The sequence below is a fragment of the Diceros bicornis genome, chromosome 25 (genome assembly GCF_020826845.1).
Source record: "Diceros bicornis minor isolate mBicDic1 chromosome 25, mDicBic1.mat.cur, whole genome shotgun sequence".
Taxonomy (NCBI): domain Eukaryota; kingdom Metazoa; phylum Chordata; class Mammalia; order Perissodactyla; family Rhinocerotidae; genus Diceros; species Diceros bicornis.
The window spans coordinates 23,672,013-23,691,361 of NC_080764.1; the positions used below are offsets into that span (position 1 = coordinate 23,672,013).

The window sequence follows — 19,349 nt, forward strand, 5'->3', positions numbered from 1 at the left end:
AGCCAGGTTCTCCAGGTGTGTCCTCTGTGTAGACTGCATGCACCCTCCTGTTGTGCCTGGGCCATGATTGCTGCAAGTGCGCTGGTGTATGGGGCTGGTACCCCATAGCTGGAGCCACTTAGGAGGGACTCCAGTGCTGGCCAGGGCCACCCACCAGGTGGGGCAGTGTGGGAGTCACTTTCAGCAAGTCAGCTTTAGATTTGTTGTTATTATACCACAATGCTATATTTGACTTTTTCACAAGAGTGGATTATGGGCTTATTGGGTAATTTAACTTTTGATCTTGGCAAATATTTAGCTGTATTAATTAAAATGACCAGTCAAAAAAGTAAACTGACTTCCTATGCTAAGTTTTTGGCCAACTTTTTACACAGTATATCTTTAAAAGACAAATTAGGTCATAAAAAGGGTCATTTTAAATCTCAAAGAATATTTATATTTTGCCTTAGAAAAAATTTTAAAGAAATAAAAATTATTCTTCTTTGGTTTCTTTTCTACATTACATTTTCAAAGATCTGAAAAAATTCAAGAATAACTAATGTTATTTCAGAGAAGAAAGAAAAAGATGGCTTTGTGTTAATAGCTCACCATCAATTTCTTATAAAAGACTCTTACTTTTTAGTGATATTATGGATTGCATTGTTTGCCTGTGTTAAGCCTGAACAAATCCTTTTTCTTTAAATTATGTAATCTGTGTAGAATTATTCTCAATTTTATATTTAAAGTAACACTATCAGGACTATTAACCTTAAATTACTTCTGGTTATACTTCATTTCAAGATTTTTAAAAATTTATTTGCTGGTAGAAGGGCAGAGGGGTATCATTGTGTATGATTTTGATTTACCTGCCTGATGTCCACTGCACAATGATTCATTTATTGCAAGTTTGGATGTGGATGTTTCACTTTAAGAAAATCCAGTATAAAACATACGCCCTGGAGACAAGGGAAAAGGGTATGCAGTTACTCAATTAATACCCAATTCATACCTTTGAAATGCACCCTAAAGTATATCAGGAAGATCTGGTTCAGACACACACACACATACACACAAATTCATTTTATATATACGCTCTGTAGGGTCATGGGTATTTCATAAAGTGAGAATATCACTGTGTAACAATAAATCAAATGTCTGGACATTGCACAAATTGGAAAGGGCACCGCTATTGTATCAAAGCTTTTGGAATCCTTCATAAACAAGCATCCTGACATTTTCCTCCCTTTTGCAGATGACCTCTCTCAACAGGAAGACAATGATCACCCAAAAGAATATGATCCTGGGCAATTTGCAGGCCTTCTCCATGGATCTTCTCCAGCCTGTGAGTCCCCTGAAAATCCATTTCATCTCTATGGGAAAAGAGATGAACGTGAAGAAGGGCAAGATGAAGTCAGTTTGGCAAATAGTCCTTTGCCTTTCAAGCAATCTCCAATAGAAAATAACTCAGAACCTTTGGTAAAGAAAATTAAACCCAAAGTGGTTAGTAGAACAATTTTTCACAAAAAAACCAACCAACTCGAAAACCATACTATTGTTGGCACAAGAACAACTAGGGGTGGATCCCGGAATGGGGACCAGTGGATTGTGAACACAGGGGGATTTGTGGAGAGAGCCTGTACCCTGGGGAGAATAAGGTCATTGCCAAAAGCCCTGATCGACATGCATTTATCAAAAAATGTCTCTAAATCAGATTCTGATCTCATTGCCTACCCTTCAAATGAGAAAACATCAAGAGTTAACTGGAGTGAATCTTCAACTGCTGAACCCAGTTCTAAAGGAAATTCTGAAAGAACACCATCCTTCACTTCTGAATGGGAAGAAGTAAGCTTTGTTCTTGTTATTCTTTATATAAGGCTTTAGAGTCGAGGGAGGTTTGGGGAAGGATTTTCAGCTTTTTAAGTCTTTCAGAGGCAAAAAGAAATATTAACAAATACATACAGCTCCAAGTGGAAGGGAAGGGATCCAGGGGTAATACATGATAATTTCGCAACAAGGGTGAAAACAAACACAGTTCCACACATGTGGGGAAATCTATTGTTTCCATAGAAATTGGTATCAAGCAGAAGTAATAACTAGCTATGAGGTACAAGAGAATGTTCACATTATGTCCTACCAAGCACTGCAGCTGACAAATTGAGAAAAACCTTTGTATTTTTGCTGCTCTGCATCATTTTGCTGCTTGCTAAACTTTCTGTTAGCTCATCTCCCTTCTTAAAATATCGTATATTTTCAGAAGTACTCCTTATGATCTTAACCTTAATGGTAAACAGAATACCCCTGACTCTTCTCCAAGTACCATACAATAAACACAAACTACCTAATATTTCCCTTTTACAATTATCAGAGAGACATTAAAGAAAAAATGTGTTGGAGTCAAGTATCACCAATTTACGCTCCACTTAAAGACAAAGTCTGTAATTTCATAGAATTACTCAGAAAGTAAATGTCTTGTAAGGTTATGAAATATCATCCTTTGTCCCAAGGAGGCTACATCATAAAATAATAAAGTTTGTTGCTTTTTCTTGAATTTCTACAAAGCATGGACCACATTGTCTCTTGGCTTTCATTCTAACATGTCACATTTTGTCTCTCAAAAGACTGTGCCAGTTGGATTAGGTTTTTAAGCACAATAGGTCACTATAGTATTCTGAGAACTAGAAATGGAAATGGTTCTGATATTGACATTCTGAATTGAGCTGTTTGGGAAAATCACTTATCTCTCTGCATCTGTTTCAGAGTGAACAAAATGGGACATTTAAGAAATGCACATTGTCCTTTCTGAAACCTGCTATCTTACTCAGGTTGCAAGAATCATGAGGAAGGAGATTAAACTATAAATGGCTAAAGCTTAGACAGTCGTATCTTCCTATGAATTCCATTCTAGTAGATTGATAGTTTGTTTGAGTCTATCCATTTCTTATATTTATTGACTCTGTGAATAACATCTGAAGTCCTTTTTGGAACGAGGCAGGTTTAATTAACATTTAACTTATCTCTTAGAATTAAGTTGTTTCTATGCCTAGATTCTTGTAATTGCATGCCACAAATTGGCTGTGGCTGATCAAACCATTTAGTAAGAACTTGGTTCCCGTGGCCCTGCCTGCAAACCGAAACTTGCCCCTTCACCAGTCAGATGAGATGCATGCTCTCAGATAGAAGAGAAAGGATGCTCAAGAGGACAGACGTTGTCACATAGACTCATCCTCAACCTCTCCCCCTCCTGAGTTTAAAGAATACACATTTGCTAACTTACTGACCCATGTAGGTCCAAACAAAGTTTATTTTAGGAAATACAAAGAAAAGGTAAGCTGATTTTGAGAGTTTAAGAAAGGGAAACATAATTAATATTTTTAAAAGTAATCAAAAGATGTTTGCTTCCCAATAAACCTTTCTCTGTCAGTCTCTTAATTATGGTATTGTAGCGGTAGTAATATCAAGAATATATGCTTCTGGCATTTGAAAGTTTCTTTAAAATGCAATGCTAAAAGTGAAAGTAATATTTCATTTATATGGTTTTGTTTCTTGCAGATTGACAAAATAATGAGTTCTATAGATGTTGGAATTAACAGTGGACTGAAAGAAATAAATGGTGAGACCACAAGTAAGAAAACCTCTCCTCTATGTTGTAATGAATAAATGTGTTCAAGAACTAGCTAGAAAATGATAGGAGTCTTTAGATAATTTCATGTTTTATCATAATAACAGGAGCTACAAATTATTTCCTTCCACTTGTATCAAACAACGGTGACCTCTAAACAACATCAATTATAAGTATGTTGATTTAGCAAATCGAGAAGTATTTTCCCATGTGCTATTTTACTATGCCAGTTAAAATTAATGGAGTTTCAACTTTATGTAGAGCTAAGTATAAAGCACTTCAAAGTGTTTCAAATATGTTCTAAATGACTTAATATACTACTATTTCTCATTCAGTGAAATGTCTCATTTCATCCTGGCCAAAGTGACTAACAACTTCTCCCAAGTTTTAAGCTCCAGTATGGCAAGAACTATGTGTTACTCATCTTCATGTATTCCAGAATACCTAGCAGAGTGTCTCACAAATAGTTTTGCAATTGCTATTTAATGTTTTACCCTCATGAAGTATTGTTTTCTCCATACAATTAAAGCTCCAAGTGGAAGGCCATTTGAAACTTTCTTTGAAGACTTTTTGCTTAATACCAACGGACGATGCCAAATAGCTAGACCTAAAAATAACAGTAATATTCATACAAAAGAAACTTCTCTTCTGGAACGAGTCAAAAGACCTGCTCCATTTCTACCCTGCCACCAAGTAGTGGTGTAACTGGATTAGATAGGTCTATAAAATTTGGAGTGATAATTTCTAAGCTCTCAGGAGAACTCATGTTTAAGTTAGTAGTGATAGTTAATGTTTCTGTAGAGATAATAAGAATAAGGTCTGTGAGAGAGATGCCTCAATATGTCATAGGGTAAACAGTTACAGGACTTTGTGATACTTTTACTGGTCACCAGGGCCTTTTAAACAGCATTCCAAATGACTCTTAAGCACAGGTAAGTTGGAAAATGGTTTTCTTATGGTGCACTGGGCCTGAGTGGATAAGAAGTAACATTGAAATCTAGCTTTCAGTCACTGAAGGGAATATTCAGGTCTAAATGAGACCCTTGTACAAGCACCTCATTCATTTCTCCTATGCTGGAGCAAGAACTTAATTATTCTAATATGGCTGGGCCCCATGTTAATTAAGTGATAATTTTTTAAAAGGCTGAATATTTTTTTCTGAAATGCATATTTGTTTTAGATTTTAGAAACTAAAAAGTTATGAAAAAAGTATCAAAATTGTGTTCATATATTTGGTGATGCAAGTATGATGTTAGCTCTGTGATAGCGTGTATAGCCAGGTCTCTCACACAAAAATGCTGATAAACATTGAGGACTTTTCTAGTATCCAAAGAACTAGCCTAGGAATGTATGTTGCCACATAGTCCTTTCAGACATTCTTCCAGAATAATTTCAAGAAAGCTGTAGGAATGCAGAGTTTTGATTTATGTGACTATTGATTTTCTTATCAATAGTAAATTCCCCAATACTGAGAATATTCAAGCAGAGACCTAGTGCTTCTCTATCGGGAGACTTAGGTGACATTGAACGTCACTCTAATGTTCTAAAATTCTTTAAGCAGGTAGTACCATAGAATTGTAAAAATATCATAAACATTATTATAATGAAAATAAGGGTAAATGTTAACAATGCCATTCAGGGAAAGCTGCCTTTGAAGGACATTTTAATGGTTAACAAATCCACAGATTATTTTTCCTTAATTCTCCTCTTTTCACCTCTCATACCGCCATCCTACCCACTGCCTTTATTTACTATTTTTCTACAATGATAATGAAAATGGAAGTAGAGACTCAGTCCCCAAAGCATCATTATTATTAACAAAGGCTGGTGCTGTATGCGCCTTAATTCTCACCTCTCAATTACACACTAATTGTGCACTAAGTGATTCACCATAACATGTGGCATTCCCATTGGCTGTTAGGCCATTTGTGAATTACAGCTTTACTGGCTGCAGGCTTTTGCCTCTCAAAGCTAGATAAAACTAGAGAGGTGATGAACAACCCTATGGTGAAGTTGACATTCCACAAATAATGTGTTGGGTACAGAATGTGGTTGGGAAATCACATGATGAAATAAAAAGTCAGACAGATGTGAATTCAAATCTCTGCTCTGCTTTTAATAGCTGCTTGATCTCAGGCAACTCACTCAGTTTTCTCATCGACAGAAATGGGGATATTAATATAGGATCATTGTGGAGACGTGCAATGGCATATATGTAGAGTCTGACACATGTAGATTTGTATTAAATTTTAGTTCCCCCTTGCCCTACCATGAGGGAGACATTGTGTTTGACACTGTGGGCATACCAAGATAAACACACCAGCCCTTTCTGTAAGAACCTTGTGATGTCAACTAATCTCACAGTCTTCTTGTTAAATTTGCTGTATTCCTTGAAACTGTTGTGATGTGTCAGTTGGAATGCAGGTCATAACAAGCCTAACAGTCAGTTGGTATCAGAGAAGGTAGTTACTAAAAGACAGCATAAAACTCCAGAGTACCCTGGCAAAAGAAAAAAAAAACAAACAGAAAAATCTAAAATTTATTGATGTAAATGGTCTAAACTATTTTGAGGTCATGTTCGTTTGTAACATTGTGTAAACTTCAGATGTACATTATTATATTTCAGCTTCTGTGTAGACTGCATTGCGTCTACCACCACTAGTCTAGTTTTTATCCGTCACCATATATATGTGCCCCTTCACCCCTTTCCCTGCCCCCTACCCTCATTCCTCTCTGGGAACCACCAATCTGTTCTCCATATCTATGTGTTTCTTTGCTTATCTTCCACATATGAGTGAAATCATATGGTATTTGTCTTTCTCTGTCTGACTTATTTTGCTTAGGGTATTATGCTAATTAGTGATGTTGAACATCTTTTCATGTGCCTATTATCCATCTGTATATCTTCTTTGGAAAAATGTCTATTCATATCCTCTGCCCATTTTTTGATTTTTTCATTTTTTTGTTGTCAAGTTGTATGAGTTCTTTATATATTTTGGAAATTAACCCCTTGCCAAATATATGATTTGCAAATATTTTCTCCTAGTTAGTGGGTTGTCTTTTCATGTTGTTGATGGTTTCCTTTGCTGTGCAGAAGCTTTTCAGTGTGATGTAGTCTCATTTGTTTGCTTTTCCTTTTGTTTCCCTTGCCTGAGGAGACATGGCATTCAAAAAGATACTGCTAAGATGGTGTCAAAGAGCATGCTGCCTATGTTCTCTTCAAGGAGTTTTATGGTTTCAGATTTTACATTCAAATCTTTAATCCATTTTGAGTTAATTTTTGTGTATGATGTAAGATAATGGTCTACTTTCATTCTTTTCATGTGGCTGTCCAGTTTTCCCAACACCTAAATGGTCTAAATTATTTTTATGAAATGTGAATATCCTCTTTTTGCTTGACAGCGGGAAAGATGTACAATGAAATTAATGGGAGGTAATTTTAGAATGAGCGAGAGGAAATACTACTTTACCTAGTATGTCAGTCTCTAGACTCTTGCTTTGGAAGACCACTGAGCCAAGCACTATTTCTGGTTTTAACAGAACTGCATAGTTTTATGAGCATATATGATGATTGTTGCTAAAAACCTCAGAAGATGATTGAGAGAATAAAATCATAAGCAATGGGGATACATGAAGGATCAAAGATCAGCATTAAATTTTCCATGCTCTTGCCCATTTTGTTTCAAAGTTTTTGTTTGCCCTTCCCTTCACCTGCACATTTGCAATTTCAAGAATTCTGTAAACAAAATATTTATTGGATCAGGAGGAGATTTGGAATACTCTCATCTTCACTCCTATAAATATGAACCACTCAAAGTTTGAGCAGTCTCTGTGAATCATCTAACTAGTTCCACTCATAGAAAGCACCTACCTCTTTTTTTTTTTTTTCTAATTTCCTCAGCAATTACATGGTAGTTTGAAACTTATCCAGCAACCTCAATGGTCCAGGACTAAGATAGAAATAAAAGTAAATAAAATCTACTGAATTAATTTTAAGTCAGTCCCTTAGGTTCTCACTCAGAATAATATTAATGCATAATTTTCACAAGCATAACTTCTGGTTTCCCACTGGAAACCAGATTTAAATGCCAAACAAATTGGCACTGGCAGTAGCACTCATTATATTGAATACCTCACGTTATGTAGAACATCCTGTTCTTTGGTGATGCTGGATATGTGATGTGATAGTACATTCTACATCATCATGTACTGCCATGTATAGGATTTTTTCAGAGAATGGGTTTTGAAGTTAGATAGACTTGACTTCAGACCCCAACTTTGCAATTCACTGGCTTTGTGGGCCTCTTTGGTGTCAGCTTCCTCACCTATAAATTCAGATTTTTAACAATTATTTCATGAGACTACTGCAAGATTAAATTATACACTGCACTACTATAGCCTAGAACGTACCAGGTGATCAATAAATGTAAATTCTCTTGCCTTCTTATCCAAGTATGCACACTTTCCAATTAGAGTGTTCGCGACATAGGAAGATACTTGGGAAATCTTACTTATCTTTTTGATCAGTGAGGATTGTAGTTAAGAGATAACTACTCATATTCTAAATTGCTTTCATGTGGAATCTTTTTTGAAGTTTTATTTCTTAACCATTGTCTCCTTGTATCACAAGGAATCACTTTCAAATTAGGAAATTTACCACGTTCATTGGAACTACTTCAAATTGTCACACTTTCTAAGAATCAGGTTGATGATCTTGATGAGATTGAGGATCACTTAAGTAAAGTGGAGGCAGTAATTGGCTCCACAGGACTTGCTTATCATTACACAAGAGCAAATGTGCACAGTAATCAAGTGCCCAGGCTTTACAATACAGGGGCGGCAGATAATCTTATAAACACCATCATATTGCTAAACTGGCTTTAATAATCTGCTACACTAAACAGACTTCAGGTTTATGGACTATATTAGATTGATCTCAAGTACATGAATATAAAAAGTAGTATTTATTTAAAAAGTTTTTTAAGGCTGGGATTTTTTTCTTAGAAGTTAAATTGTGTTCAAAGAGAAATATTCTAGAGTCTTAATTTTTAAAAACCTACTTTTGCCAATATATGAATTCCATCAAAATTTTAATTATAAATGAAAGCTATTAAAATGAATTTGTAAAGGATTTTATCATGGACTACACTGTCTATATTGGATAGATAAAGCATAATTCTTAAGTCATTTGCCGGAAAATGCATAGCTCTGAAAGCAGTAGCTAACATTAATCCCGTTTTGCTCCTCTTCCTCCAAGAGTCTGAGGGCCATGTTACAAAGTTCAGAGTCCCTCATAGCTGTAGAGATCCTCGGAAAATTTCTAGGAATTGAGGAACTCACTAAGGCAGGGTAAGTGTTTTCTCTCCTCCTGGTCTAAGCTCCACCTTCTCCCTGGTCTACAGGAACAGAAAGAGCTCACATGGCCCTTACCCCAAAGAGGATCTCTTTCTGGGTGGCTAGGGCAGACATCTCCACAGCTCCAGAACCTGCTTCTCCCTCATGTCTTGGTGCTTCCAGCCCCCTGATATTGGCTCGCGTAGCTCTAGATCTGCGTCAGGAGGTACTTTGCTACCGATGAGCTGATAGCTGTCCTCCCACTGAGGTTGCTGATGGCAATATCATTCCTCAAACTCTAGGAGAACACTTTTAAAAAAATGTATTTACAATTTCCCAGAGTTACTCTATTAGAGACATGACAAAGAGGAAAGAAGCTGAAATGTATTCCATTGTTACTGTGTGTCAGATACCGTGCAATTTACTCCTGCAAACATTTTTGCATTCAGTTCTCAAAATAACTCGGTGAGGTATTATTATACCCATTTTATAGATGAAGAAAGGCTCAGAAAAGTTAAGTAACATGTTGAAGTCAACTGCTGCAAATGTAAGGTTTTCTTCCTTCCTGAAGTCCATACTCCTTTCAACAAAATATGCTGCCTGCACAGAACAACAGAAGCCAGCCCTTTGCTTCTTTCTCTTTAGCTCAAATCATACTCATATGCACTATAATGAGCCATCCGAGTGTATTTAGGTGTAGAACCAACCACTTCCTCTTAGCAAAGCCTAAATATTGATATGCAAGGCTTTAGCTCAGATCCCAAAGCACAAGCCACATGGTTATGTATTTAAATGAATCACAGCCCCGAATATCTTCTACCTCCCAAAAGTGAATGCATATGCTAATAATGACCTGGGTTTCACTTATTTTCAGAGAAAGAATTTTCCTTGCCTCCAGTAATATTCTTTTTCCTGTGAACTGTTAAATTGCACATAAAAGCCTCTCTGTGAAATGCTTTGCAACAGGCATAATTTATTTTTGATTTTTATTTCTTTCTACAGTACTATATTTAATAGAACCAACTGGGGAAGGTGGTAGTAGAATGCGTTAGCACACAAGCACACTATTTGGTCTAAATCAAGAGAGGACTTATTTTTATTATTATTTTATATAACACTTCACCAAGTGATTTAGTTATTTTTTTTTCAGATAGATTAAATCTAGGAAATCCCTTAGTAATAGAATAGCTGTGTAGAAATGTGAATTACACTAATCATTAGGCTAGCATGTGGTAACCAATCTTTATCAAAAGATAGTGTTTATTAATCAGCCAAACAACTGTGTTCTTAACACAATAGACGCTAAAATTTATTTAACACAATTCATTCCACGTAGCTGTTAAAAACTAAAATAACCTACATAATATAGATTTTGATCACTAGAATATGGTTGAGACTCTCTGGTTTTGAAATTACAAGTAATATTCATATGTGAAATTAGGTTTCTCTTAAGTATGAAACAGTTGAGTATTATTCTATGGCCTAATATTTGCCTGTGATGTATCAATAATTAGAACTAGTACACTGTTTTCAATTCAACAAAATATTTAACCTTCTAGAAAAGGCCTAGAGAAGTGAGCAAGTACAATCTTCCACTCGTACTGGAGTACGTTCCATAACATCTTTTGTCTATGATTAACCAATATCAACCAACATCTGCTTCCATATTTCCCATGATGATAAGCTCACTACTTCCAGAGAAAATATATTCTACCACTGGGAAGCTTAAATTTTTAACAACTTATTTTTTTGAGTCAAAAATATGTCACCTACGTAGACATAGATTTGAATACCCATTCTAACAATTACTATCAGTGTAACCTTGAGAAAATCATTTCATCCGCCTAAGCCTCACTTCTTCATACGGTAAACAGCTGTAACAAGCAATGTCTACCTCCCTCCAACATCATTGGGAAGATCTAACGAATTACTACATGAAAAAGTAGTTAGCTACATTGCTGGTACATAGTAGACAATAAGAGATGACATCTCCCTTCTTTGACTTCTCTTTTCTCTTCTATCCATTTTTCTCTTAAAAAAATTTCCAGAAAAACAAAGGATGGATAATGGCCCATTATTTCTAATATATATAAGTATCTTCAGGACATGGATGATATTTTTGATAGACTATACCCCTTGCACATTCAACATAAAGCTGGAAAACAGTTACAAACAGTCTTCTTTGTAGATACTTTAAAAGTTATTAGTTGAATAACTTCTATATAAATGTCAGTGCATTTTACAAAGTCCACCATTAACATCTTCATACTGGTAAGACAGTAGGAGGTAAAAATGATTAGGAGTAATTTGAAATATAGATAATAGAGATTTGTAAGTTATGGATCATCATAATGATTGCTTTTGGATTCAAATATGTTTTCCTGAAATATAATGAAGAATTAAGTGATAAACATGGGCATGAGAAAATCTTTATAACTTACACTGGTTGTTTCTATGATACATTGTCCTGATAAAAAAAGGCTTCTCATCTCTTAGGACTTTTGATACTCAAGTATAAACTTCTAGAGAGTTAGGAAATGAAATGTTTTATAAATTTACGAACAATAGTACCTAGCAATATCATTTATAGGAATGTATTCTAAAGAAGCAACAGCACAAGAGCAAAAAAATATGTATATAAAGATGTTCATTTCAGCATTGTTTATGATTATTTAAAAAACAGAATCAAACCAAATGACCAGTAATAGAAAATTTGTAAAATGAGTTACTGTAATTCCCTATGATGAAATGTTAAATATCTAATTAAAAATGATATTATATCTATATTTATTGCCATGTAAATATGGCCATAATATATTACTAAGTGAAAAAAGTAGATAACAAAGTAAATTATAAGCCTGTTTCTGAATACACATGCATGAAAAAGATCTAGAAGGACGTATGCGAAAAGGTTAACTCTGGATATCTCTGGGTAAGATTATCAGTGATTTTTATTTTCTGCTTTCCTAAATTGCTTGAAATCTTTACAGTGAGTATACATTACTTTTGTTTTCATTGTCTATACCATTCAATAAAAAAAGTATATGCCAATTTAGTAAACAAATGTAGTAGTAAACAAATATATAATTTATACATAGACACATGTATACAAACACATATATATAAACATTCATATGTGAAACATAAAATGTTATAGCTATCAATGCTGTTAATTAAAGGCTTGCCAAGTGAATACTATTAATGAATATGTGATTAAGTCTTTTTTATTAATTTTAAGCTAAAATGGGTGTGTTTCAATGGTTTCAGATAAGGGATTCATTTGACTTGTTTTTATTTTTACTTTTTATCTTACTGCAAAAACTATGTTAAAATAGCTACACAAATTTTTAAAATAACCATAACCCAACCCCTGATCAAAATGATTTTTTCTTTTGTCCATGGTTTGGTCTGTGTGCATATTCTAGTGACCTTCTAGTCCTTGTCTATGAGCACATTCAATTTCTACGTATTAATAATAATTTTACAGATGGAATTTTGCACTCTTCATTTTCAAATACCATTTCACAAAATTCTGTTTTGTTACATTTTTTTCTTATTCTCTTGCTTTATCCCTCCTGTGAATAGCCAGTGTTAGCCTAGTGTGTATGCTTCCATTCTTTTCTCCAATTTCATGCAATCATAGATGGATGATAGATGAAAGATAGATAGATAGATAGATAGATAGATAGATAGATAGATAGATAGATAGATAGATAGATAGGTAGGTAGATGTTGTTTGTGTTTTAAAAACATGACATCATGCCATATACATTTCTCTGCAACTTGTTCTTCTCATTTAACAATAAATCATAACTTTACCTTATTTTTATAATCAGTAAAGTAAATAACCTATGCAACAAAATTGCACTCATGAAGTTTACCCTCAGAGAGGAGAAGAGCTCTGACCTGATTCCTCCTCCCACCTCTGCACTAACTTGCCATGTGACTTGGAAGCAACACCTCACAATGAGCCTGTCTCCTAATGTGAAAATAAAAAGGTAGGACTAGATCTTTTCCAACTCTAAAGTTCTATGACTCATACTTTTATCTTTCGTTTTATGGGTTATGCTTTGGCAGAATGTCCTTCTTTAAAACTTTCCCCTTCTTAATTTCTCAAGAACAAATGACCAATAAATCTCAAGTATGCGTATTTAAACTAGGTTCTTCCAGGAATGTTGCCAGATCCTTGCTTTACCATGCTTTTTAAATCTATTAATGTAATAAATGCATAATTTAATTGATATATGTCTGTAAGATATATAAGTTCTTTGTTTTTACATGCAAAAGTGACTTTCTCCTAAACATCTCAGCTCTTTTAATAACCCTTATCTTATGCTGATTTGTAGGAGACTTAAGTGACTAGCTGAAATCGTGCACGTTAGTTATATGAATGGGAATAAATGCAGAGTTTCTGATACTACACTTTGCTGCTTCTTGAATCCACTAAGGTTCTGTAAGACATTTTATGGCAAAAAAGTAGTTAGCATTTCAATAGTGTATGCTTTTCATTAGGTCACAGGTACTGACAAAGTGCTCACAATTAGCCACTGACTTGGCTTGACTAAACTGCCTGCCCACAGGTTCCTGAACTTTGGCTTGCCCCCAGTTCTGAGCAAGCACTAAAATGTAGACTATCTGCCCTTAACAGTTCATTCTGAATCAGCTGACCACAGAGAGAAACATTTCCTATTATACCACCCAGGTCATGCTGTCTGCTGAGCTCCACCCACTTGCTGGATTTCCCCTCAAAGTTCCTTCTAGTCCCGCTTACCCATCCCTAAGAGAAAAACCTTTTTCTGTTTGACTTCGAGTTGCCTAGAAATCCTGAGGGAGGAGCATTCTCCCCATTGTAATAGTTTTTTAAGACTCTTCATTGCCTAAGTCTGGATTTGCTTTTATTTGACAGTACTAAAAATTTCTTAGGCCTTTTTTGTTTCACCTTTTAACTTCTCCGTCAGTTCTCTTTTCCTCTTTTAGTATTAATCAGATCATAAAAGGCATTTCCCTAGTGTTGTTCTTCAAAGACTATACTAACGGATTTTCTCTGTGTAGCCATTGTTTTGAAAAATGTGCGTGATTATGGGTGTGTATGTGTGTGTCATGTGGATTATATTCCTACAATAATCAGAATTGTATGTGTGACATAATTAAATATGTAAGATATATACAGATTGATTTCTGTATCAACCAAGAATTTAGAAAATTCCATCATTATTCCTTTGTATCACGCCAAATGTGCATAATCATAAAATGTAAGTGAAACACAAAGGCTTATTGTCTAACAAAAGTGTAACATATAATACTAAATACCTTATCACCTACTGCTGCTGACATATGAAATGCTTATGATAGTGACACTGAGCCTTAATTATAGGAATAAAGGAAAGATTTCCTTCTTTTTTTTTAAGGCGGAATAATATTCCCTTGTATATATAGACCACATTTTCTTTATCCATTCATCCATCAATGGACGTTTAGGTTGTTTTCATATCTTAGCTATTGTGAGTAGTACAGTGAACGTGGGAATGCAGATATCTCTTTGAGATCCTGATTTCAATTCTTTTGGATATATACCCAGGGTGGGATAACTAGATCATATGATGGTTCTACTTGTAATTTCTTGAGGAAACTCCATACTTTTTTCCATAGCGGCTGCACCATTTGACATTACTACCAACAGTGTACAAGGTTCCAATTTCTCCACATCTTTGCCAACACTTCTTATCTTTTATTTCTTTTATAATAGTCATCCTGACAGGTGTGAGGTAAGATTTCATTGTGGTATTGATTTGCATTGCCCTGATGATAATTGATGTCGAGCATCTTTTCATATACCTGTTGGCCTAGGGGACATTATGCTCAGCGAAATCAGCCAATCACAGAAGGACAAATACTGCATGATTCCACTTATATGATATCTTAGTCCATTCAGGCTGCTCTAACGGAATACCATAGATTGGGTGGTTTATAAACAACAGCAATTTATTTCTCACACTTCTGGAGGCTGGGAAGTCCGAGATCAAGGTGCTGCAGATTCAGTGTCTGGTCAGAGCCCACTTCTTAATTTATAGAGAGCCATTTTGTTGCTCTGTCCTCACATGGCAGAAGCAGGTAAGGGAGCTCTCTGGGATCTCTTTTGTAAAGGCACTCCCATTCACGAGGGCTCTACCCTCATAACATAATCACCTTCCAAAGGCTCCACCTCCAAACATCGTCACATGAGATTAGATTTCAACGTATGAATTTTGGAAGGGCACAAACATTCAGTCTATAGCATACGAGGTATCTAAAATGGTCAAGCTAATAGCAACAGAGAGTAGAATGGTGGTTGCCAGTGGCTGAGGGGAGAGGAAAATGGGGAGTTGCTCTTCAACAAGTATAAAATTTCAGTTATGCAAGATACGTAAGTTCCAGAGACCTGCTGTTAACATCGTGCCTGTAATTACAATACTGTATTGTGCACTTAAAAATTTGTTAAGAGAGGGTAGATCTCATGTTAACTGTTCTTACCACAATAAAAAACAAAAAGAAAAAATAAAGGAAAGAAAATAGGACTCTATTACCCTATGCATTCACAACAAAAATTTCTTGTGTATGAGCTTCTCAAGCATTTAAATAAACCATTTGCACCTGGTATACTCTTGTTATTTTTTTTCAATGGAGTAAGTGCTCACATTCTTACTGGTATTACTTAGAGTGGGACTCTGTATATTTATACTCTGCCTATCTTCAAAAAAGACTTAAGAAGGCTGATAATAAAAGATATAATTACAGTAAAATAAAACCCCATGAAAACAATAGTAAAAGATATGAACCAGATAGTTTAAAAGAGAAAAAGTTTTTTAAGGGAGGAAAAAAGAAAGAAAATATTCCAGAAAACCTAAATTAAAGAAAATGACTGCAACTAAGCCTACAAGTTGGCTCTGAGCTTCTTGGCAACCAAGACAAAAGTGGGCTACAGAACTGTCATTATAAGGGAAATATTAACAAGGCATGTAGAGAAAGGAGCTCTTTCCTACCTTGAAACTGTAGAAGGAATTTTCCCCATGGGTCATTTTATAAAAGATATACAACTAGATTAGGAACAATGCTTTCATTAGAATGCAGGGGAAAGGAGGAGTTTCTGTCTATGACTTGAACATAGCAAAGTGCGCAGTAATAGTGTAGTGCCTCTGTGAAGACCTTTCTATTGGGGACTTTTAGCTTTCTTCATGATATAAATAAGCATTGATTCTAAAATAGCAATGTAGTTTTTCCTTACCCTTTCAAAAAAAGCCTTCTTTATTTAACCTGTTCTATGTGTCAATGACTTGAGTACCAGGATTTCAGGGGTACTTAATAAAATTACAAGCGCTATCTAAATTTTACCTGACAGTGAGATTGGAGCTACTCATCATATATGAAAGAGTAGGAGATATGGTGCCAGAAGATGTAAGTTAGAGTCCCAGTTCCATCCCTTACTTGCTGTGTAAACTTGGACAAGTTGCTTCATCATTTTGAGCTTTCATTTCCTTATTCTTTAAAATGAGAATAATAATGTATTTCTTACTTCTGTTATAATTAAATGATATAATTCGTATGAAAGCATTTGTAAACTGTAAAGGTTTGTTAGTTGTTATTATGTTAGCTTTCCAGAAAGCTCTTTACTTTTAAATTAGAGGTCGTTGTGTTCATTTTTCTCTCTAAGCACTTAAATGCTGTTTATAAGCACTCATTAAAATAGTTGCTTTATATCCACATGTAGCCCATTCACACTTGGAAGGTTTCTAAAAAAAAAAAAACAAAATAGGCTTTTCTGCTTGAAGTGACCAGTAAAATAGGTTTTTCTAGCTCATTTTTATATATTTAAAAAATGTGTTTACGAACAAAATAAATAAGGCCATTTTCCCCACTAATAAAAACAGGAACAGAGAGGAATTCCAGGAGAATGAACTAATATTGTATGTGTGCACATGCGCCGTTACAGCGTTGTAACTTACAATCAAACTCTCCTCAACAGATTTGACGAAGAAGGCAGTTAATTATTTAAAAAATGATTATGCTCAGGCTGGCCCCGTGGTGTAGCGGTTAGGTCCACTCATTCCGCTTCTGTGGCCCAGGGTTCGCAGGTTCGGATCCCAGGTGCAGACCTACGCACTGCATATCAAGCCACACTGTGGCAGGCGTCCCACATATAAAGTAGAGGAAGATGGGCGCAGATGTTAGCCCAGGGCCAATCTTCCTCAGCACAAAGAGAAGGATTGGCAATTGATCTTAGCTCGGGGCTCATCTTCCTCACAAAAAAAAAAAAGAAAAAAAAATGATTATGCTAACAACTGGCTGGTTGAGTGTGTAGTACGGAGCTTAGAGAGCGTGAAGGCAGACAGGCCAGCTATTCTGCTGTCACAGTCGTCTAGACCCAAGGGAGATGGACAACCTAGACTTGAGTAGTAGCTGTAGGAAAAGGGAAAGGAGTGTTTGTGAGAATGTCCATTATTTACTCCTATTGAACCCTTTCTGAGTCACCAATCACTTTGAGAGTCTGATGGAAACTATGAGGCTCTCGCAGGAAAAATGCAAATACATTTTAAAAGAAAATATTTTATTTTCAATCCCTCCCACGTATATATCTGTATGTATGTGTGTATAGATATGTGTATGCATACACACATCCATCTTGAGGGAGGAAAAAAATGGTGGTAGGCAAGGGAAATGTGAGCGTTAATGAAGAATTATCCATTTTTAAAAGATTTTCCAAACCCCCAAGAGTACTCCAGACTTTGGATTTCTGGAGTTGAAAGTTTTCGTACTCACAGTTAGTGCTAAAAATATCACCAAAGTCTCTCAGAGAAAGATATAGAGCCTCTGTTCCATTCGGGAAGGTCTGAGCAGGAGATCAACAACAGTTCATATCTTAAATAAACATCAGCTGTAGTCTAGATTTGGAAAAGGATTAAATGGAACATTTCAAATTATGAGATGTCAAATAAGAGAATTTTAGTGTGCTTAGGTTTGGGCTCTCTAATACAAATTTAAGTTAAGATGTATTTTATCTGCTCATGTATTCCTGAATCAAGTGTAGTTTAGTGCACATTTTTTGGTACAGCAATACACGGGCATGGCGATATACCAGGTTCATCCACATTCTTGTGTGCTAACAATGGTTTCCATAAACCTGTGTGACCCTTATATCCTGAATTTCTTTACTGTTTTACATGGATTGTCAGCTTTAAGATTCCAGACTGAAGAAAACTAAAAATATTCATCAATTTGACTTTTGTTTTTTTAATGCAGAAATATTTTCTCAGATGTTAATTTGATTTTTTAGTAATGTATTGATTCATGATTCACAAAGAAGAAAGTATAAAAAAATTATACAGTATTCAGTGAAGAAAATCTCCCTGTAATACCTATTACCTCGGATACCCATTTTTCCTCCATATATGCAACCACACTGTGTCAGGTATATCCTTCTAGGGATATTTAATCAAGATACAAGCAAATATAAATATGTATGTATATATTTTATTTTCCCCCTTTATCTCTCCCTTTTAAGCTATTTAACAAATAGTAGCATATTCTACATGCTGTTCTTCATCTTGCTTTTTTAACCCATTAATTTAAATTAATGGAGATCATTCCATAACAGAACATAGAGCACTTCCGGGTATTTAATTGTGTGAATGTAGCACAATTTATTTAACTATCTCCCTATTTATGGGGATGCTTTCCAGTATGTTGTTATTATAAATAATGCTGCAATGAATAACCTTGTTTACACTTTACATGTGCAGGCATATATCTGATGGGTACATTCCCAAAAGTTAAATTGCTGGTTCAGGGTGCATTTGTATTTGTACTTTTGATACGTATTGCCAAAGTGCCTTTCTTGGGGTTTATAATGATTTACCCTGTCACCAACAATATAAAGAAGTCTGTTATGTCCTGACCAATACAGCATGTTATCAAACTTTTGGACTTTTACCTATGTAGCAGGTGAAAAATAGTCTCTCTCTGTCTTTTCTTGTATTATGAGTGAAGTTGAGCTTCTTTTCATATGCTTAAGTTTCATTTATATTTACTTTTCTCTCTGAATCACCTGTTCATATCCTTTGCCCATTTTGTGGATGGTGTTCCTCTATGTCTATTCATTTGAAGGAATTCTTTATTGTTAGACATACAGCCCCGTGTATGTGATATAAATTACGACTATCTTTCCCCAGTTTTTTATTTATCTTGTTACTTAACTTATAGTGATTTTCACCATGCAACAATTTTAAATTATTTTGTAATTGATTTAATCAAACTTTTTAAAAATTAATGGTTTCAAAGTTTTGTGTTTTATTAGAAAGCCCTCCCTCACTCCTAGATTATATGAGTCTTCCTAGAGTTTCTTCTAGTACTTTTATCATTTTGATTTTTCTATATTTGATCTGTA

General features: G+C 35.1%; 1 protein-coding gene across 2 annotated transcripts in view; it reads left to right on the top strand.

Moving 5' to 3' along the window:
- Nucleotides 1–19,349, top strand: part of ANKS1B (ankyrin repeat and sterile alpha motif domain containing 1B) — a 758,303-nt gene that overhangs the window by 601,555 nt on the left and 137,399 nt on the right. The window contains exons 13-14 of one of the 2 annotated variants that reach the window (XM_058568586.1): nt 1,232–1,821; nt 3,529–3,601. In XM_058568586.1, coding sequence (XP_058424569.1) covers nt 1,232–1,821; nt 3,529–3,601 — 663 coding nt within the window. The remainder of the gene's footprint in view (nt 1–1,231; nt 1,822–3,528; nt 3,602–19,349) is intronic. The other variant, XM_058568587.1, reaches the window with a different exon arrangement.